This window comes from Leptonychotes weddellii, chromosome 8 (assembly GCF_054177405.1).
Source record: "Leptonychotes weddellii isolate Sample4059 chromosome 8, ASM5417740v2, whole genome shotgun sequence".
In the NCBI taxonomy this organism is placed as follows: Eukaryota; Metazoa; Chordata; class Mammalia; order Carnivora; family Phocidae; genus Leptonychotes; species Leptonychotes weddellii.
In genome coordinates this window covers 62,224,835-62,247,395 of record NC_138376.1, presented here as the reverse complement: position 1 = coordinate 62,247,395, position 22,561 = coordinate 62,224,835, and the positions used below count along the sequence as shown (strand labels likewise).

Sequence of the window (22,561 nt, the reverse complement as noted above, 5' to 3'; positions counted from 1 at the left end):
AAAAAAAAAAAAAGAAAGAAAGAAAACCTGTCCTCAGCTTCTAAGCTATCACTACCACAACAGTGTCCCTGATTTTTCTAACCCACATGTCTCCCTCCCTCCAATCTGATGTCACTTTCTTTATAGTTTCTTATGGCACTTCACTCAGACGTGTCCACCTGTCAGTCATTTATCATCTCCTACTAGAGGGGAAGCTCAAAGAGCACCACCTAAATTGAGTGCTCTTGATAATAAAAACTGAACTCGTCAAAAAGGGAAAAAAAAAAAGACACACTTAACTTTTTGCAAAGGGGAAAAAAGCCTTATTACTAAGAGAGTAACAGAGACTTTAAACAAATTTATCCTTAAATCGACAACCTTACCAGAAAGAGGTGCCATGCATTCAATCCTTATAGGAGATATATAACTGGGAGCAGTGTACATATTACTTTTGAAACATAGCACACTAGTCCCTTATCTCCATCAATACACCAAATGAATAATGAAGTGTGAATGTGTTATATTAATGCCTCATTGATCTAACATAACTAAGACACAAAGGGTTCACATAAGTGAGTTTTCTGGAGAAGTGGCTGTAGAAACAGAACTCACACGCCTACAGCCTGGACCAGCTGAGAGATTCTCCTGCACACTGACCTCCACTTCACCCAGTCTAGCAGAAAACACTCAGGCAGAGTGTGGCGGTCATTATACTTACACCTGGTAAAACAGGTGGGCAGCATGGACAAAGAGCAAGGAGGGTATTCAAAACCCTATAGAATGGCAAAAGGAGGGGCGCCTGGGTGGCTCAGTCAGTTAAGTGGCCAACTCTGGATTTTGGCTCAGGTCAGGATCTCAGGGTCATGAGATGGCACCCCATGTCAGGCTCCACGCTCAGCAGTGAGTCTGTCTCTTTCCCTCTCCCTCTGCCCCTCCCCCCCCGTGCACACGCATGCGCGCTCTCGCTCTTTCTCTCAAATAAATAAATTTTTAAAAATTTTTTAAAAATAAATAAAATGGCAAAAGGAGTTTTTTGCATCTAGCAGAATCCTCATTCCAGCTTATGGGTACTATCCACAGCTGTATTTCCCTGAGAAACTTTGGGGAGTTGAGCAGCTGTTCTGTCTCAGAACAAGCTATGTCATCACCTGCTGAAGAGTCCACCCCCTTTGCCACTGAAAAAAATTTCAAACTCTAACTGTGTCTGTTATGGGTTGAACTGCATAACCCCCAAATTCATATGTTGAAGTCCTACCCACCAATACTTCAGAACATGACCTATTTGGATATAGGGTCAATGCAGATATAATTAGATGAGGTCATTCTAGAGTAGGTAGGGTCCTAATCTAATATGACTGGGGTCCTTGTAAAAATAGGAAATTTGGACCCAAACAAGTACACAGGGAGAATGCAATGTGAAGCTGAAGTGAGACTGGGGTGATGCTTCTACAAGCCAAGCAACTTCAAAGATTGGTAGCAAACCAGCAGAAGCTAGGTGAGAGACACAGACATTTTTCTTTTTCACAGCCTTATGAAAAAGGCACCTTGATCTCAGACTTCAACCTCCAGAATGGTGGGACAATAATTATCTGTAGTTTAAGCCACCTAGTTTGTGCTATTTTGTTTGGGCATCCGTAGCAAACTGGTATCTTTCCATTTATCACATCACCAATCTACTATGATAACCACACAGCTCTTTAAGTAACAACTTTTTAAAAATGTTAAGCGAATTCATTCAATAAAAAACACATATTGATGATGTCTATGTGCCAGGCACCAAGGACAGAACAGTATGACTGACACGACATGGTCTCTGCCCTCATACAGGTCACAGTGTAATCAGGATAACTGACAATATACCGTAACTATACAATGATAAAATTACAATTGTGTAACAACAATGACTAACAAGCCGACACTTTAAAGATAGTGGGCATATTTAACCATGTCTGGATGGCTCAATGACATTGCTCCGGAAGCCCACTGTACATTCCCATGCCCTTTACTGCTTTCATTCCCCTCTGAGATGCAAGGTTGTTGATTACCATGAGGTCTGCTTTTATCAGCCACTCTCCTGTATCTCTGCTCACTCTCTCCAACCCACTCATTTCTAGTTTGGCGCTTCTAATTTGCTATGGGCTACAAAAATCAGGTCATTAATATTGCTAAGAAATTTACATTAATAAAAATTGCTTCATGTGAGAACTTAAGATTTGGCTTAAACACAGGCTTTCTGATTTACTTTCGGTTCTCAGAGACATTTTTTCTGGCAGAACAATTTCTCCCATTCAAAGCGATTCTGTTATAAGGCACTAAGGTGGGACATGATTATATATAAGCTAGAGTGTTACTGAATAACCACCCAGCAAACACTTGCTTTCTTTCTAAGGGAGTACAGTGTGGGTATGCTATGTAAACAGTTACCTAAGAAAGAAATACTGTTGAAATTCAGAATTATATACTTTGTAGTCCAGCATAAGGCATATTTTTGTTATCTACTTGTGAATCATATCACCAAATAACAGGACCATGAGGTCATATGACATTACAACTGGAAAGCCCAGCCAAAACTTTTTGCAGTACGTAATAAATACCACGTACCTCTTATGCATATCCAACAATCGTCTTTTTTGTTGTGTTTTTTAAGTTCTTCTTCAGTTACTTCAATTAACCTGCCTCTTAATCCCGTTAGATCCTTGCCACTTTTGGTGAGGCGAATCCAATCCATAAGACTTCTGCCCTGTTTTAGAGGGACCTAAAAAAGGAACAGAGAATTCAATGTGGCTTCTTTGAGTCAGCTGCTTCTCCCTGCCCCACCTGCTGCTTCTCTGCAGGCTGCACACTACTCTTACTCTTTCAAAAAGAGAAGAAAACTCAAATCTAACAATTCTACGATTTTTTTTTTTTACAGCTTTAGGTGGTTGTCAAAATCATCTCTGCTGTATTAGAATTATAAATAGAACAATATAAAATACATGAACTATGAGGTAGGGCTTAGAAATTCTGTCACATAAATGTTCACCATAATGGTATCTAATAAAACAAGAACAGTATTGAATCTGGAGGCAGAAAACAAATTTTGGTCCTGGCTCTGCTCTGTCACTAATATGTTGGAGTCACTTACCAACTTGGACCAAAATTTCTTTCCCTTAAAAATCACAAGAGATTGAATAGAAGAAAATATAAATGGCCAGCTAAAGTTGATTTTCTGGATTGTCAATATACACAGAACATTAGAAATCACAAGGCAGCAATCTGTTTTCTAAGAATTCACTAAGAAACAAAAGTTCTCAAATAATGGAAAATAAAAAAAACTCTAACACTCTAGGGAAGGGTTTGGCAAACTGGCCCATGCCTGTTTCTGTATCACCCTGGAGCTTAGAATCATTTTCACACATCGTGGTGCTGGTGGTGGTGAAGAGACTCAATTGTCATGTGGCCCTCAAAGCCAAAAATATTTATTATCTGGCCCTTTGCAGAAAGTCTGCCTACCCCTGCAAAGAAGATCTGGTAAAGGGATTGAGCTACTGTCTAAACTTGTATAACTAGTTTGTAATATAGTACCAGAGGAATGTTTAATGTAAAAGAGGGCACGTTCAAAGAAATATATTGCTACAGACTGAATGTTTGTGCCCCTCCAAAATTCAAGTTGAAATCCTAACCTCCAATGCGATGGTATTAGGAAGTAAGGTCTTTGGTAGGTGATTAAATCATAAAGGTAGAGCCTTCATGAATGCTACTAAAGCTCTCATTAAAAAGGCCTCAAAGAGCTCCCTCATCCTTTCAGCCATTTTTCCCCACATCCTCATTATCTGGGCCTTTGCAGAAAAGTCTGCCTACCCTGCAAAGAACATCTGGTAAAGGGATTGAGCTACTGTCCAAACGGTACTCTGTTATAGCAGACTGAATAGACTAAGATATTTATATACCTCACTTTCTGGAATCTTGTCTATTGTAGGCATTCATTTACCCCCAAAATAACCAAGTTAATAGGTCTGTGGTATCACTGCAATTCACATTCCTTCCTACCAGTTACATCATCCCATTCTTACCATCCCTGAAACTCTCTAGGTCTCTTGGTCCCAATAAATGAAGTAAAGCACGAGAATATGATCATTCCCATCCCAAACCAAAATCATTCATCTCTCTTATTTATGTGGATTCCATAATCCACTGGGTAGTTAATGCATAATCTTCTGAAAACTCAAATCTAACCATGGGCCCTCCCTCCTTCAGTGGCTCCCCACACTATTTTTTTTTAAAGATTTTTATTTATTTATTTGAGAGAGAGAGAGAGTGAGTGAGAGAGAGAGAGAGCACAAGCAGGGGAGGAGGGAGAGGGAGAAGCAGACTCCCCGCTGAGCAGGGACCCCGATGCAGGGCTGGATCCCAGGACCCCGGGACCATGACCTGAGCCAAAGGCAGCCGCTTAACCGACTGAGCCACCCGGGCGCCCCCCACACTATCTTATAATAATGTCTCTAAATTCCCTAGAGTGGTTTACCAGGCCCTTTATATCTGGTCATAGTTTACCTCACTAGCTCTGAGTTTTAATTTTTGCTGCTTCCTATTAAATGCTTTAGCTAAATGGGAACTGATTCCTTGACTGCTATGAAATACCTCCTCCTTGGCCTGGCCCAATTCCCTCCCTCTCTCTCTCACAGACACTACCTCCTCCAGAAGCCTTCTCTGACCCCAACCCCTCTGTGGTCATAACACACAGTTATAGCACTTACCACATTTATAACTATTTATTAGTGTGTGCAGCCTATTAGACTAAACTCCTTGGAAACAGAGACCATATCTTCAGCATATGGGAGGTTCTCAAAAAATATTTACTTACTAGTATTAGTAGAAATAATAGTAGCTATCATATATATAATGCATACTCTGCACCAGACACTGTGCTCAGGACTTTACACAACAATCACACAACAATCCATGGAATCCGAATAAAAGTCTAAGGGCAAGTAACACATGAGTGCTTACCACATACCAAGACTGTGCTAAGAGAAACATTATCTCATTTAATCCTGTGAATGGCCCTATAAAATGGGTACTGTTATTCTCTTTTACACCTGAGAAAACTGAGACTCAGAGACTTAGTCATAGGAGTTGAGAAAAGAATCTGGGTCTTTCTCACTCAAAAGTCTATGCTTTTAACTATTATGATATATAACCTCCCCAACTAGCTTCTATTTTTTCAACCTCTACCCATTTCATACAATCCTGAATCAGGTTCTGATACGTGCAAGATTACCTCATTTCATAAAGGCGGGGGGGAAAGTCTCAGTTTCCCTTTGAATTGTGCAATAACTATATTTTGTTCTCTGTTTGGACCCGAAGACTCACCTTTGCCATCACCGCCTGTGGACCTTTGTCTTTGCCTCTGAGCTTTCTCCTTTTTTTTTTAAAAAAAGATTTTATTTATTTATTTGACAGAGAGAGACACAGCAAGAGAGGGTACACAAGCAGGGGGAGTGGGAGAGGGAGAAGCAGGCTTCCCGCGAAGCAGGGAGCCTGATGCGGGGCTCGATCCCAGGACCTTGGGATCATGACCTGAGCTGAAGGCAGACGCTTAACGACTGAGCCACCCAGGCGCCGCTGAGCTTTCTCCTTTAAAAGGATGCTGAGAACGTGGTTTGTAGTTTTAGTACAGAAGGCCAGCAACTCTTATATTTTAATTCAGAGATTCTTTCTCCAGAAAGACTATACTATTTAGCCAAGCATTTAGTTCAAGGACAGAAAAGGTCAAACATCAAGAAGGAGGGGACAGATGATTAGATGACTGGATGATATATGGAGCTATGGAGCAATAAATGAAATATCACAGCCAGAGTCACATCACATCAAACTTTTAGGGTCCAAAGCAACATTTCTTAACCAGTTTTCTTTTCTGTGATATAGAGATAACAAAAGCAACCACTTTGTGGGATTACTGTAAAGATTAAATGAGTTAATACACTACACATGAAGCATTCAGAACACTAACATACATACATACCGTAAGCACCGAATAAATCTCAGCTTTATTATTATAGCTGGAGTTACAGACTTCTGAAAAGCTAATGAAAGCTACAGATCCCTGAATCCATAATTCTGATCTAGAGTCAACTTCAAGTTTAAGTGGAGAGAAAAAGTCAGTGAAGATCCTAAATCATGCTAAGACCCAAGAGTCCAGAAATGGGGGTTTGGGCGGAGTGGTCCAAGTAGGTGGAAGTTTCAAAAACAAAACCTGAACAAAATATGAAGATGAACTTACAGAATGAGGAACTAACGAATAACTGCACAGGAGACAATTTTATTAAATTTTATAAATATAAAATACATTTGTATTCCACCTGTTGCTAACAGTAACTATGTTCAACAAAAAGTGAGAGTATTATATTAGCTTCAAAGTCAGCAAGTGACGTCAATAGAAAAGACAGTGTGATAAAACAGGTACCAGAGGAAGAAAGCCAGTATGACTTAGAGAAGTGTCCGTAAACCCACCGGAGGATTGTAGACATTTGTTCTCGCTCCCCCCCATCTTCCCTAGCTCTGGGAGTCCCCACCTTTGGAGGATGGTCACCGGTCAGTGTCGCTACTGCCCAACCTTTCCCTTCTCCTAGGGAACCCACATCACTCACAACTCCTTCCGGAAAGTGCAGAACAAAAGACCGGAGACGAGTAGAGACTGAGGGAAGGAAGCTAATACTGAGTACCTATGATAACGGCAAAAGCACGGTGCTGGCCCTGTCATATACAACTCAATTTAATTCGCGGGAAAAGACTTCCCAGAACGGGAAAAGAGGATGAGGGGGGAGGGGCTAGTAGGTGAGAGAGAGGACTGCAAACGGCCGGGGAAAGAGATCGCTAGCTAGGGCAGGAGGAACGAAGGCTAGAGATGAGGACAGGGTGGAAGAGGGGGCCGAAAGAGAGAATGGACTGTTCGGTAGAACGGAACGCCGGCGGGAGGCGAGCTGAACAAGACGCACGGTGTCATCCACTTACCTTGCTACGCCCCCCGGAGGCGACGCGCTGCTGCGAGCTGGGGGCCGGGAAAGACTGGGAAGGGACGTTCAGCATCCTGGACCCCTGGCCCGGGCCCTGCCCGGGGTCCGCCGCCGGACAGGATCGCTCAGCTCTACCCCTCCAGGGTAACACCTCCCGCTCCGGCTCCGAGGCCGGGCAGAGGCCAAGCCCCCGACCCACTTCCGGGGTCGCCGAGGGTGAGGCGCGCCATGACGCAGCACGTCGAGGCCGCGGGGGGCGGAGCCAACGGGACGAACGCAGCGCCGGAGGGGAGGAACCAGACCCAAGTACGCGTGCTGCATTAGCCCTGCACCCTGAATTTCAGCACCGCAGTGAGGTGACAGCTATTCCGGGTTAGGATTAAAGACAGAGTGAAGCTGTTCCTTAGCCGTGGTGCTGACAGAATCTGAGCATAAATTCTTTTAGACCCCTCTTAACCCAGAACACAAGTGTCTGTTGTTATGCCCCACCTTCACACGGCTTGAAATATGGAATAAAATAATACTATCAAAGCATTTTGATTTCTCTGAAACTCTCTCCTCTAAAGCACCCGGCTGTACAGGAAAGAGAACTTTTAAGTGTTAGGGCGTCAAATGCAAACAGCCACAGCCACTCTTATGAGGTGAAGCTTCACCTTTAAGAACCCCCGCTAATGACAAACGAGTCAAAGAAGCTAGTAAAGTCTCCTGCTCCATTCACCCACTCACAAGTTCTCCCTCCTCATCTAACTTCTTGTCTTTGCTGAAAGCTACAGGGAATTGTGTACAGATACAGCCCATCCCCAGATGTAGTGACGAAGAGTTATGTTTGTCAGATAGGTTTAGTTTGAATGCCATCTCTGCATTTAATAAATGAGCAGACTTACACAAGTTATTTCAGTATCTCAAAGTCTCATTTTCACCCTCTGCCTAATGGATTTAGGTTTCAGTAAGAATTAAATGAGATGTCATATGTAAACTACCTAGTACAGTGCCTGGTTAATAGTAGGCACCCAAAAAATGGCAGTGGCTTGTCATACTATTCCGACATATTGAAAGAAGCTCAAATACTGTGCAGCTAAAAACAAGTCCCTAATGATCAAGGTCCAGATTGGTGACCTGGTGGGTTTTTTGCATAGCCCTTGGGGAACACACACATCATGAGTGTAGAATCCAGTGAAGGGAAAGTTTTCAGAAGAAATACAGTTCTAAATAACTCTCCCTGTCCACCTGCCATTACTAACTTTTCCTGACTCTGACACATGATTTAAACTTGCTCTGTTTCAACTGCCTTGTCTTTAAAGTGCCTGTAAATCAATGTTTGTAGTATCCTTTCAATTAGAAGGAAAAGCGTGTGATCTATGTAGCCATTCAAGTAAGAGGCATTTCTTAGCCAGGTAACCATCTCTGACCTTCACCTCTACCCATCATGATTCTGGGATACTAAGAAACATTTGCAATGAAAATGCTTATTGGGAGACTGCATTAAGCTAAAGAACCTCATGACCATAGTGTAGGTTACCTCTACCTTGCAATGTGCTCCTGTTTTTCTCTGTCATTAAATGGTGATGTATTCTTCTATAAGTCTACATTTTAAAAAACTAATCAGAGAATTTCTTATTTCACTTCCCATGAGAAAATCTGTACATGACAATATCAGGAGCAAGGAGCCAGAACAAAGGAAGGTGATGCTGTTGAAGAATGTTTCATATCTGCCAAATGTCTTAGCTCCCCCTTAGACAGAAATAGAAAAAGATCAAATTCTAGCCTTTTGGCTCTCCTTTTTTAGACTCCATATAAGTCGTGCTCACTTAAACATTTCTTTTTAAATTCTGGGGATCCCTCAATGAAGTGCTCTAATTATTGAACACAAATGCTATTTTACTACTAGATTTAAGGGCAGCAGAGGAGTATTAAAGTGATCTTGATTCATCATTGATTAAAAATCCCTAAAATTTAATAGCCATGGCATTAATTGACATTCTCAATTATGGACAATGATTTAAAGTGTTTTTCACAATCTGCTAGCAAACACATAATATTGTGTGATTGGTAGCATAAGGTGATTTTTTTCATTATCTAAAAATATTCATCAGCAACACAATACCTAATGGAGATCAGTAGGAAATACCAGATGTTACAAGATTCAGTCTTGAAAATTAAATATTGTCATTCTTTGCAAAGTTTTAGCTAAATATTTGCAAAATTATAACTAAAATTAAATTTGTAATTTGATGAAGAGATCAAAAGTATCTTTTGTAAGCCCCAAATGTTTACAGTCCAATCAAGACATCCGTAAATGGCACTTATTTTTAAATTCCAATACTGAATTATAGCGTAGGGGTAAAAAAAGCCAAACTACTATAGAATTACAAAATATTTCATTTTATTAATAATTTATATACAAATAAATTAGTATGAAGGATTATGATACATTTGTACACTAAATTTAAATCCTATAAGCTTTGAATGTCACGCAAGTAACTAATCAGGTTAATTTTCACAGATCAGCTCCTCAATATCATCTTCACTATCAGAATCTTCATAAAATGAAATTGTGGCTTGAATTGGAAAATTTTTCAGAAGAGCTTCTGCTTCTTGATATAAGTAATCATAACACTTTGATTTTGGCCAAAATAGTCTGAAAGAAGCAGACAACATAATAGGCTTTATTTTTTTCACATTCAGAATCCTTATATTCATGAAATGTTCAAATGCTAAGAGCTCCACATACTTAACAATTGATGTATGCCTTTAGATAGTCTAAAAATGCTATTATCTCAGGTGTCATGGGAGTCTACTTGCCAAAGTATCAATAACTAGTTAATCATTTTAAGTCTTTATCCAAGCTGTAAATTGGATCAAACAAATTCACACAAAACCCTGTGTGATAAATATTTAGATCACTTTAGGTATTATGAATATATTTATTCTCACAATATACAGATGGTTTGTCTTCCAATTTCCAAATTCCTTTGGGGGGAAAATGAATCCTACCATTACATTAAAAATTCTGAAACCCAGTTTTATAAAGACAACAATATATTATGCACCTTCCAGAAAAGCAGAAATCACCTAATATCTTGCTTAACTGTTAGTTACAGATGTAGCTAACAATGTAAGTTTAGAAGAGTACAAAAAGCAATATTTTGAAGTTTTTCTATGCACTCACACCAGGGCTATAGGAAGGCTTCCTCTGACCCCAACCTTGATCCCATCTCCCTCCCATTTCCCCATCCAACAAAATTGGAAATACCATATTGGGATATTGAGAATAATGCTGGCTTTTCACAACTTACATGTAACCCAATTACCTCAGAATTTCAAATTTTTGACAAATATTAATCTTGCCATCTGGTCTTCTATTATTTTCCTCCAAAGAAAAGAAAAGAAGAAGGATATGGCTGACTCACCAACAACAGTGCAGTCATTTTAGTGTAGGGTAGTTAGCCCCATGTACCCATTTATAACAGAGTGCTTCTAACAAAGAGAAGGTTACATTATATTCAGTATACTCAATTTTAAAAGGCAGAAAAGTAGGCAATATAGTTTATAAATGTTTCTAGCCAAATGACAAAAAAAGTTTTAATTTTGGTGCCTTTAATAAGCAACCATCAATAATTCAGTCATTCAATAAATATTTTAGTGATCTCATGCCAGATGTAATTCATAATACAAAGATGAAAAAATCTTAGTCTCTATCCTCAAGAAATAACAGTATTCAAGACAGAAATTAATAAAAATAAAATAAACTTAAAAGTAGTACAAATAAATGGCTACAGTAGTTCAGAAAAGAAAGGGATTTCTTATACAGGAAACAGATGATTTTCCAATGCTTAACTAGAACTGTCAGATCCAAAGAATGTTGTTTAATTGTTACCACACTCTGCCCAGAATCTCTGACTGACCACTTTCCTTTCAGGGACTTCATACTTTCCTGAATTCTCCCCTGTCCTGAGTGATTCTTCTCGGTCTCCTTTGTGGACCTCTTTTTCTCTGTATACAGGTTGGTATTGGCCTTCCCCAGTGTTTTATCAAGAGTGATCATCTCTCCTCTCTCATTCTTCTGGAAGACCTGATCCACTGACATGATTTCTTCAGCTGTTCATTTACTGAAGACTCCCAATTGTCTGTATTTCCACTTAAGATCTTGACTCTGGGCCCCTTACCTGTGTGTGTGTGTGTGTGAGTGTGTGTGTGTGTGCACGCGCAGCTCTTTACTAGACATATGCATTTGGATACTCCCTAGGCACATTAAATACAATAAATGAAAAATTGGACTCGTTATCTTGTTCCCCAAATCTGTTTTAAGCCCTAATTTCCACTCTGTTTATACAGCATTCATCTGGTCATCTGCCACAAACTTGGAAGCCATTCTGTCTTTTTACCTCCTCTTTACCTGCCATATACAATACATTATAAGCCTAATCTATTATGTCATCTAAGCATTCCCCAAATTCACCCAGTCCCATCCACACTTCCAATACCTTAGAATGGCTCTTTGTCATATATTGCCTGAATTACAGTAACTTCCAATTTCATTTAGTTTTCTAACTAAGCCTATATACCATTTTCTTAGTGCTTTTTCTGAAACATAAATCTGATCACACTACCTTTGAGTAACCCCCAATACCATCCACAGAATAAAGGTCATGGGTTTCCAATGCCACATACAGGAAAAGAACAAAACTCTATACCAAGGTGTACAAGATCCGGCTTATGGCTTACCTACTAGAATGACCACAGCTTCATGCACCCAAATTCCAGCTCCTTGAGGCTCCCATAGGGAGCCATGTTGTTCTATGACTCTGTATCCCCTCTATGCTTTCTTCTGTCCCCTTTTTCTCCACCTACCATCCATCTGGCTAACTTCAAGCCTCAGCTATGTAACCACATCCTATCATACACACTTCCCAGATCTTTCCCTACTCCCTCAGGGAGAGTTAGGTACTTCATGTCCTTTACATACGGACCAAACTAAACTATTATAACACTTGCCAATGGGGTGTGATTATTTTTTTCCTGTGTCCATCACTAGGTAGAAAATTAATCAGCATGTATTGACTTCTACAAGCTATTTATAAACATATACATACAAATATCATACGCTCTGTATTTCACAGCTCTCTGAAGCAAACTGCAGAATGAACCTTTCACCTGAATAAAAGCTACAAAGATTTCTACAGAAAGGCCGACAACCCGTGGCTAGGAACCATAAACTAGCTCTTCATTGTTATGTCAAATAACCTCGACCCTTCTTAGGAAGCTTCGTGATCTTTAGGATTTTCATTACACTTCATTTTTTCTTCCACGTCAAGCTCGATTTGCTGTAAAATCGCAACTATGAATACCAGTCTTCCTTCTGGTTTGCAAGAGAATAAGAACATACACACTCTGCCTGCTGTGAAGTCAATTTCATTCGAACCCTTTAGCATTAAACAACACAAAACTGGTTTGCAGACACGAGATGTCACCGGTCGACTTTCACGATGCCATCCACTTTCCCTCTTTATAATATACTCTTGAAGAGTTTACTGAGTGGGCACTGATTAAAAGAACAAAATAGTTCTTTTAGGTGAGAGCGTGAACTACATTTATCAATTCGTTGAGTAAAAGGCCTCTGGGATCCGTGAAGACAGATTTTCCCAGAGAGAAGAACTGCAAGGCCAGCCATGGAGCTACGCGCTGCGATTCCCGACTCTACCCTGGGCTGGAGGAGCGGGAGACCTTCCGTGAGGCCTATCACTCACCTGACTGGGTGTCTGTACTGGGAAAGCTTTCCTGAGGCTTCGGTCACCCCGGGGCCATCCGGCATCTGGGGACGAAAGAAGATGAATCACAGTTATCACTCACCTTCTAGAAAGGTGGAAAGCGGTCTAGTGTTCCTCGCGCCCGCGGGGAATGTGACCCCCGGGGCTCTCCGCAGCCTCGCTCCTGGCCGGATCCGCGCGTCCGTGGCTCTGGAGACACCCTCGCAGCATCAGGACCTCCGGTAGGGCCACGGACGGGCGCGAGCTTAAACGAGGGGCAGGCCGGGCGCGTGTCTCCCTCGGGCAGGGCATACCCAGTCCGGGTAGCTCATCTGCCCTCCGGGGAGGCGCGGCCCGAGGCGCGCGGCTCACTCACCGCCTCCGCCGCGTGCTGCGGCGCCCCCTCCTCCTTGTAGCCTCTGGCGTCAACCCACGGTCTCCAGAAGCCTGCGGGTCTGCGGGCTGGGGGGCACAAGGCGCGCAGAGGAGACGGGAGCCCAGACCCGGGAGGACCGCCCGAAGCCGAGCGCGGACCCGGGACCGGTGGGGGGCGGAGAGCGGAGGGGAGGAGCCGGGGAGGCGCGGGCGGTAGGGCCGGGGTGGGGGAGGCGCCGCCGCCGGAGTCCGCGCCCTCGCGCTGCGTCCGGCGGTCGGGGCCCGCGGGTGGCGAGCGGCGGCAGCAGCGCGCGCCCTCGCCGGCTCCGCTCGCCGAGGGCTCCCCGGTTTCCATGGCGCGGCGGGGCCGAGCAGAAGGCGGCTGCCAGCTCGCGGGCTAGCCGGGCCTCTTCGCTCCGCCAGACCCGAGACCCGAGCTTTATATAGAGAGCCCCGGCTGCCTGCTGCATACTGAGAGGTTCGCTCCCTCTCCGCCCCTCTCTCCCCAGCTAGCCGCATAAACAAAAAGGTTGCGCGTGAAGGCGCAACGGGCTGAACCCCGGGTGCGAACGCGTGCAGCTCCCAAATGGCCCGGGAATGGGTTTTGTTGAGCGAGTGTTAATCGCTCTTCGACACATGGCTGCGGGGGAAAAAACAACATTCGCCCGAGCAGCCAATTTCCAAGTGAGGAGTCTAGGAGGCGATAAAATTAAGCAATTCTACACGTTTTGTGTATTTCTGCAAAAAGGCCAAGTGGCTGGTAATTGCTTGACTCGAGGCTTTTTGGAATGTGGTCAATGCAACAAGCTCTGCATCCCGTCTGCTAAAAGCTGGGATGCGGACTAAATTAAAAGGAATGGCCTTAACTCCCCTTTCCGGCAGAATGAAAGCTGGGTGAATGAACAGACTCCTTACGAAAGGAAATTTTCGTTAATGTATTGACAGACTAGGTTCTGCCTAGTATTATTTGTAGATTAAAAAAAAAAAAAAGTGAATGGTAAAAGACTGAACCGAGACTGAACAGCCACGAGAACCGAAGATTGGAGTCATGTGATTTGGGCATAGAACTCTATATTATTTTCTCCTCTCTTTGTGATTTTCCTCAACATCTTACCAGTGTCCCCTGAAGAGAAGTCTTGAATTTCATGTATACACTTCAGTCACTACTTGGCATTTTGTCACTCAATGATAATTAGAAATTATTTTGTGGAGGCAGGGTGTGTGTAGAATGATAATGAAATCTTGAAAAGTTATGGGACCAGTTGTGAACCTCTCCGTAACCCTGTTTCTCTTATTTAAGTTGACCCTCACTTATTACAAAGATCCATTAAACTTGGTAAAAAGCGTTATGCTTGGAAAACATATATAGGAAAGATAATATATAAATGCCATAATTTTTTTCAAATGTTTTAAATAATAGAGCTGAGCTACTTAACAGTTGTAGATAAAAGCTTTTAATGCAAGTAATAGTGTCTCAGCTATTCATTCAGTTACTGTGTAGGAAAATAATCTAATTAATACTTAAGGATCTACCCATCAGGAAAGTGAGATATGGTTTGTTTCAGATAACGAAATCAGTAAGGATAGGTACCTAATGCATGTCTCAATGTCCTAGAATTATTGTTGGCTAAATAAAATAAAACTTATAGAATGCTTGCTACAAGGCCTCACACATAGGAAGCTCTCAACAATTTTAAGCTATGTTTAAAAAATGTAAGTCCTTAACAAGTGTTAAGCTGTCTGATGAAATGTTCATCATTTCGGTTTCATAAACATCTTTTAAGGTGTCTGTAATGTGGTAAGTACTGTGCTTTCGGGAGGTAATGGTGAATAAGGTATCCCCCACCCCCCACCCCCATCCTCAAGAGGGTTACAGTCATTGTGATCACAACAGCCACATAAGCAAAGGTGTTTAAAAGTGCCACATTCAATAGCAAAAGCACATTTTAACCAGCGAAGTGGTACAAGGGAGGGAATTGATAAATCTATTTGGGACAACCAGGAAAACCTTCTTAGAGTAAAAGAAACCTAAATTGGGATTTCTAGAAGGATCAAGAAATAGTGTAGTTTGTGTGTGTGGTGCAGGAGGGAAAAGAGAAGGAAGGAACAGTGCTTTTAAGGAGTAGGGATTGCTTGAGTAGAGATGCGGCTGAAGAGAGAGAAGGGATTGGGTTAACAGGAGGCTAATATACCATGATAAAGCATTTTGGATTTATTCTGTAAGCACTGGTGAAATATTTTAAGCAGGAGAATGGAATGGTCAAAGTTTTAAAAACACTTTTAAAAACAGGAGAATGTTTTAAAAGCAGGAGAATGGAATGGTCAAAGTTTTAAAAAGGCTGTTTTAAAAAGTTTTTAGAAAGTTTTAAAAAGATTTTATTTATTTGACAAAGAGAGAGAGAACAAGCGGGGGGGAGTAGCAGGTAGAGAGAGAGGGAGAAGCAGGCTGCCCATTTAACAAGGAGCCTGATGTGGGGTTCGATCCCAGGACTCTGGGATCATGACCTGAGCTGAAGACAGATACTTAACTGACTGAGATACCCAGGCACCACTAAAGTTTACATTTTATAAAAGTCTCTCTGGCAGCCATATGGAAGACAGATTTAGGGAAGGCTGATACTGGAAGCAAGGAAATCATTTACAAAATCATTGTCATAGTTCAGGCAAAAGGTGATGAGAAGATGTATAGTAAGGATGGAAATGAAAGAACATATTTGAGGGATACTTAGGAAATAGAATCTATACTACTACCTGAATCATAAAATGTGGGGAGACATGAAAGTGGAGTCTATATATGCTCCCAGGTTTCTAACCTGGTTAACTAGGTAAATGGTGATGGCTCAAACAAAAACAGAGAAAACAGGGAATATAGGAGGAAGAGCAGGTGAGATGCTTTTAGGTTATTTTATTCAGGGAAAAAAAATGAATTTGGTTTTGGATCTTGAATCAGTCAGGTCAGGCTGGGCTATGCGGCAATAAAAAAGAACTCCAAACTCTCATTGCCTTAGAATATAGAGGTTTATTTCTGACTCATGCTGTATTCCATTTTTGGTGGGTAGGATTTACTCCAGGTCATCTCCACATAAGGATACTAACTGATGGAACCTCTTTCCACTGAAACCATGCCATTTGTCATAACAGGGGCAAGGGAATAAAATTAACAGATTTTTAAAGACTTAGTAACAGGTAGGTGGGGAAGCTATCAAAAGGACAATCAGAGATATGAAGTTCAGAGTTCAGTAGAGACTTTAGGACTAAATATTTAAATGTGGGAATCATAAGAAAAGAAGTAGTAATTTAAAATTGTAGGGACTGATTCATTTTCCCAGGAAATTTTGTAGCGTGAGAACAGGACCAAGGACAGAGCTCTGGAGAGCAACATTTGCTTGTGAAGTGAGAAGAGATACAAAACAAAACAAAGCAAAACAAAACCTCCCTGAAAAGGAATGGTGAAGGTAGTACAAGGTGCATTTGTAGAACAGGTGTTGTGGGACCATGGAATGAAAGAATTCCAACAAGGAAGGAAAGGCCTAGGGCATTAAGTGCCACCACTGGGTCAAACAAAATAAGGATGAATGTTCATTGAATTTGGCAAGCAGGGGTCATAAGTGACTTTAACAACATCTCAAGTATATGGAGAGAGAAGCTTTTTTTTTTTTTTTTTACGGTAAATTGAGCTGTAGAGGTGAAAAATAAAATGGTAAGTTGAGACTACCTTTTTGAGAGGAAAAAAGAGAGAAAAGGAATGTTGGGTCAGTAGAGGGGTTTTGTTTTTAGGGTGCAAGGGGCAAAAGAATGTTTATAAGATGAAGAGATGAGGCAGGAGTGGAGAGATCTCTAGAGAAAGGGGACTGGACAATGCTCCAGGTCCCCTAGGAGGAAAGAAGAAATGAGATCAGGAGCTGTGGGGAGGATTCTCATGCAGTTGGAGGGTATGCACCAGCGATTCCTCAAGAAGCAAGTTTAATCAAGGTGACTAGATCTGGCATGAAGAAGGAGGGGGTAATGGGATGATGAGACATGAATCTGAGAGAACATCAATTGTCTTAAAATTGTGAAAAAAAACTTGTAATTTTCCTACAAGTTACTGTGTAGGAAAATAATCTAATTAATACCGTAAGAATCTATAATGATCTACCCATCAGGAAAGTGAGATATGGTTTGTTTCAGATAACAAAATCAGTATGGATATGTACATAATGCATGTCTCAATGCCCTAGAATTATTGTTGGCTAAATAAAATAAAACTTATAGAATGCTTGCTACAAAGCCTCACACATAGGAAGCTCTCAACAAATTTTAAGCTATGTTTAAAAAATGTAAGGGAGAGCCAATTAACAAAAATATGGTAAAATGTGTATTTGATCAAATTCAAGTAAACTGAGAAGTAGAAATATATATTGCTGGAACTAGACCATTTATACATTTATCCATTTGTTCCATCTATTTATACTGATGCTGAAGCTCATTGCCAGTGTGGCCAAGATCAAATAACTTATTCATGTTACATTTATATTTAGAAATCTATATGAGTCCCACTAGTGCATTTAAAACATGTGCTTTTTTATTAAGATATAATTCACATTTAACATTATATTAGTTTCAGGTGTACAACATGATGATTCAATATGTGTATATATTATGAAATAATGATCACAGTAAGTCTAGTTTAACGTCTATCACCACACATAGTTACAATTCTTTTTCTTGTGATGGGGATTTTAAGATCTACCCTATTAGCAACTTTCAATATACAAAAGATTATTATTTTTTTAAAGGTTTTATTTATTTGACAGAGAGAGCACAAGCAGAGGGAGAGAGAGGGAGAAGCAGGTTCCCTGCTGAGCAAGGAGCCTGATGTGGGACTCGATCCCAGGACCCTGGGATCATGACCTGGGCCAAAGGCAGCCGTTTAACCGACTGAGCCACCCAGGCGTCCCTATACAAAAGATTATTAATAACTATAGTCACCAGGCTGTAGATTACATCCCCAGGACTTGTTTATTTTATAACTGGAAGTTTGTACCATTTGACAACCTTCATTCATTTCATGAACACCCATCCCCCACTTCTGGCAACCACCCATCTCTTCTCTGTATCTATGAGTTTGGGCTTGTTTGTTTGTTTAAAGATTTCACATATAAGTGAGATCAAATGTTATTTGTCTTTCTCGGACTTATTTTATTTAGCACAATGCCCTCAAGTGCCATCCACGTTGTCCCAAATGTCAGAATTTTCTCCTTTTTCATGATATATATATATACATATATATTACATTTTCTTTATCCATTCATCTATTTGTAGATAATTAGATTGTTTCCATGTCTTAGCTTTTATAAATAATGCTGCAGTGGGGGTAACAGATACCTTTTCAAGTCAGTGTTTTTGTTTCCTTTGGACAAATACCTAGATATGCAATTGCCGGGTCATATGGTAGTTCTATTTTTTATTTCTTGAGGAACTTCTATATTGTTTTTCATAGTGTCTGCACCAGTTTGCATTCCCACCAACAGTGCACAAGTGTATCCTTTTCTCCACATCGTCAGTGATATTTGCTATGTCTTGTGTTTTTGATAATAGCCATTCTAGCAGGTGTGAGGTGATATCTCATTGTGGTTTTGTTTTTCATTTCCCTGATGATGAGTGATGTTGAGCACCTTTTCATTTACCTACTGGCCATTGATACATCTTCTTTGGAAAAATGTCTATTCAGATCTTCTGCCCATTTCTTAAATGGCGTGTTTGCTTTTTTGCTATTGAGTTGTAAGAGTCCTTTATATATTTTGGATATTAGCGCCTTATCAGATGTATTATGCAAATATTTTCTCTCATTCAGTAGGTTGCCTTTTCATTTTTTTTGTTTAAGATTTTATTTATTTGCGAGAGACAGAATGAGAGACAGAGAGCATGAGAGGGAGGAGGGTCAGAGGGAGAAGCAGACTCCCCGCTGAGCAGGGAGCCCGATGTGGGACTCGATCCCGGGACTCTAGGATCATGACCTGAGCCGAAGGCAGTCACTTAACCAACTGAGCCACCCAGGCGCCCCTGCCTTTTCATTTTGTTGATGGTTTCCGCCTCTCTAGTTTGATGTAGTCCCACTTGTTTATTTTTGCTTTTGTTGTCTTTGATTTTAGAGTCCAATCCAAAAAACTCATTGTGAAGACTGATGTCAAGGATCTTATAGCCTAAGGGGTTTTTTCTAAGAGTTTTATGTTTTCAGATCTTATGCTCAAGTCTTTAATCCATTTTGAGTTGATTTTTTTGTATGGTGCGAGATATTGATCCAGTTTGCATGTGTGTGTCCAGTTTTCCCAACATCATTTATTAAAGAGACTGTTCTTTTCCCATTGCATATTCTTGCCTCTTTGTCATACATTAATTGACCATATATGCATGGGTTTATTTCTGGGCTCTCTATTCTCTTCTATTGATCTATGTGCATGTGTTTATGCCAATATTGTATTGATGAGTAACTCTTTGTAATATGGTTTAAAATCAAGAAGCATGACGCCTCCAACTTTGTTCTTTCTCAAGCTTACTTTGGCTATTCAGGGTCTTTTGTGGTTCCATACAACTTTTGGGGTTCTTTGATTTCTGTGAAAAATGCCATTGGAATTTTGAATTCTGAATTCTGTAGATTGCTTTGAGTATTATAAGCATTTTAACAATATTAATTCTTTTAATCCATGAACACGGAATCTTCTCATTTATTTGTGTCTTTTTCAATTTCTTTCATCAGTATCTTAAAGTTTGCAGAGTATAAATCTTTCACCTCCTTCGTTAAATTTATTCCTAAGAATGTAATCTTTTTAATACATTTGTAAGTGGGAATGTTTTCTTAATTTCTCTTTCTGATAATTTGTTATTAGTGTATAGAAACCCAATTGATTTTTATGTATTAATTTTGTATCCTGCTACTTTACTGAATTCATTTATTAGCTAACATTTTTTGGCAAAGTCTTTAGGGTTTTCTATATATCATGGCATCCTCAAATGGAGAAGTTTTTATTTTTTCCTTTGCATTTTGGTTATCTTTTATTTCTTCTTCTTGCCTAATTACTGTGGTTAAGACTTCTAATTCTGTGTTGAATAAAAGCAGCAAGAGTGGTTATCCTTGTCTTATTCCTGATCTTAGAGGAAAAGCTTTCAGCTTTACACCATTGAATGTGATGTTAGATATGGGCTTGTCATATATGGCCTTTATTATGTTGAGGTATGTTCCCTCTATAACCACTTTGTTGAGAGTTTTTATCATAAATGGATGTTGAATTTTGTCAAATACTTTTCCTGAATCTGTTGAGGTGATACAACTTTTATCCTTCATTTTGTTAATGTTATATATCATGTTGATTGACTTATAGATGTTGAGCCATCCTTGCATCCCTGGAATAAATCCCACTTGGTTATGGTGTATGATCCTTATAATGTATGCTTGAAATCTGTTTTTTAATATCCTGTTGAGGATTGTTGCCTCTATGTTTATCAGGAACACTGGTGTGTAATTTTCTCTTCTTATATGATCCTTGTCTGATTTTGGTATCAGGGTAATGCTGGCCTCATAAAATGAAGTTGGAAGTGTTCCTTCCTCTTCTATTTTCTGAGGGTTTGAGAAAGATTGGTATTAATTCTTCTTTGAATGTTTGGTAGAATTCACCAGTAAAGCCTTCTGCTCCTGGACCTTTATTTGTTGCGAGGTTTTTGATTACTGATTGAATTTCCTTACTAGTAATTGTCCTGTTCAGATTTTTGATTTCTTCATGTTTCAGTCTTGGTAGATGTACATTTCTAGGAATTTATCCATTTCTAAAATATGTACTTTATGTAACATATTAATATGTTCTTCATAACATACCAATGAGGCAGACAGATATACATAATCTTTTAGGATTAAAAACATAAAAATCTTCATTCATTCAACTAAAAAGAAAGTATTATAAACTCACCTTACACATGGTAAACATGTGTACCTAACATGTTTGTTTTTTTTAATTTTGGGATTTTTGTATGACTATAAGATGAGAGAAGAGAAACATACCCTGGAGAAAGGATGCTAGGCAATGGTCCTTGAGGAGGATGGATGGAAAAAATCAAAAGCACACAAAAACAATGAGTACGTGCTTCTCTATTATCCAGAAAATAATATTAAATGAAAAGATAAATTAGAGCTTGAACTAGGTTCCCATTTTGAATGTGACCTGATGTTGCCCCACCCTTTTCAATGGACAGGATGACCTCAACTAAGGTATGACTTAGTCTCCACTTAGAGACTAAGGTGAGAAACGGAAGTGTGAAGGAATCAGGGGAATATAATGACTCACATATGCTATTGCCACCATGTGCCTCCTTTATAATGTCAGTTTTGCTTATATGAAAGCAGGGCCAGTCTCAGTTTATGCACATCCTTTTTTATCCATGATTTTATGAATATTATTTAAGGAGAATTATAACATATGCCTTATAACTAGACTCCTTTTTAAAAGACTCTACTTATAAAGTGTGCTCCTTTCTAACACAAGTATTCATTTGTGTCTGAATGCCAACAGAGTCAAATTTATTAACTTACTTATTTGGGGTATTTTATTTTAGTTATGTAATTATGTTTTCATGCAAAAAGATGGTGAAAAATCCAATACAAAACCCTACACACAATATGTATGAGGATCTTTTTGGAGTGACAGAAATGTTCTAAAATTGGATCACAGTGATAGTTGCACAGCTCTGTAATTTACTAAATGTCATTAACTTGTCAGTAAAAATGGGTGAGTTTTATGGTGTGCAAAATATAGCTCAATATGAAGACTTTAAATATGACATTAAAGTATTGATTCCTAACCATTCTCGGTCTAGGCTTGAGAAACTAAACACTGCAGTCAGAATCAAGCCTATTGGAGGTGTTTCTGATTTGGGGTTTTTAAAAATATGCATCTTGAATAGAAAAAGTGGTTGTTACAATGTCTGTTATAACTTTGGAATTTGCTTTAAAGCATATGCTATATTTACACTGGCCTCTGGACAGTTCTAGGTAGTTTTATTGCAGTGCAGTCTCTGCAAGGCTCCACATCAATGCTTTGATTCATGGTGATCAGAATAAGATCTTTAGAAAAGATTGTACTGGGTCTACAATAAGGACTTAAGGCTTCCAAACTATTGAGTGCAGTGACAAACTATGTCAGGTCTCTGTCAATAAAGTCTCCACTATTGCTGATTTGTTAGGAGCCAGACCCTCATACTGAGGCCATTATAAAGGAAATGTTTGCATCACTTCAATTTGAGATCGAACTAAAGAGCAAGCAAATGTTTTCAAGTAACTAGGATTTTTATTGTGCATTATCAGAAAGTTAAACACATGAAGGGCTTCTAAACTTATTAGTAAGCTAAAATACTCTTTTCCCCCTTACAATTGGATTGAAACTTCTATGGTCAACCCTTCATGCCGATAAAATCTTACTTGAGGTAATTGATTTC

The 22,561-nt window shown here is 39.9% G+C and overlaps 2 protein-coding genes across 6 annotated transcripts in view; both read right to left on the bottom strand.

Moving 5' to 3' along the window:
- CYB5R4 (cytochrome b5 reductase 4) overlaps window positions 1–7,207 on the bottom strand; it is an 84,620-nt gene extending 77,413 nt beyond the window's left edge. For 2 of the 5 annotated variants that reach the window (XM_006733798.3, XM_081828600.1), the window contains exons 1-2: window positions 6,973–7,206; window positions 2,581–2,734 (exon numbers count right to left, since the gene is read on the bottom strand). In XM_006733798.3, coding sequence (XP_006733861.1) covers window positions 2,581–2,734; window positions 6,973–7,047 — 229 coding nt within the window. In that variant the 5' untranslated portion in view covers window positions 7,048–7,206. Of the gene's footprint in view, window positions 1–2,580; window positions 2,735–5,331; window positions 5,381–6,972 lie in introns of all 5 variants that reach the window. The other 3 variants (XM_031028672.2, XM_031028673.2, XM_031028675.2) reach the window with 3 other exon arrangements.
- A 2,190-nt stretch (window positions 7,208–9,397) lies between these two features.
- On the bottom strand, window positions 9,398–13,451 carry RIPPLY2 (ripply transcriptional repressor 2). Its single transcript, XM_031028695.2, has 3 exons — window positions 13,098–13,451; window positions 12,722–12,786; window positions 9,398–9,612 (listed from the first exon to the last, which is right to left on the bottom strand). Exons 1-3 carry the CDS (start codon window positions 13,449–13,451, stop codon window positions 9,465–9,467), a joined length of 567 nt encoding a protein of 188 aa, XP_030884555.2. The 3' UTR covers window positions 9,398–9,464.
- Between the last annotated feature and the right edge of the window lie 9,110 nt (window positions 13,452–22,561).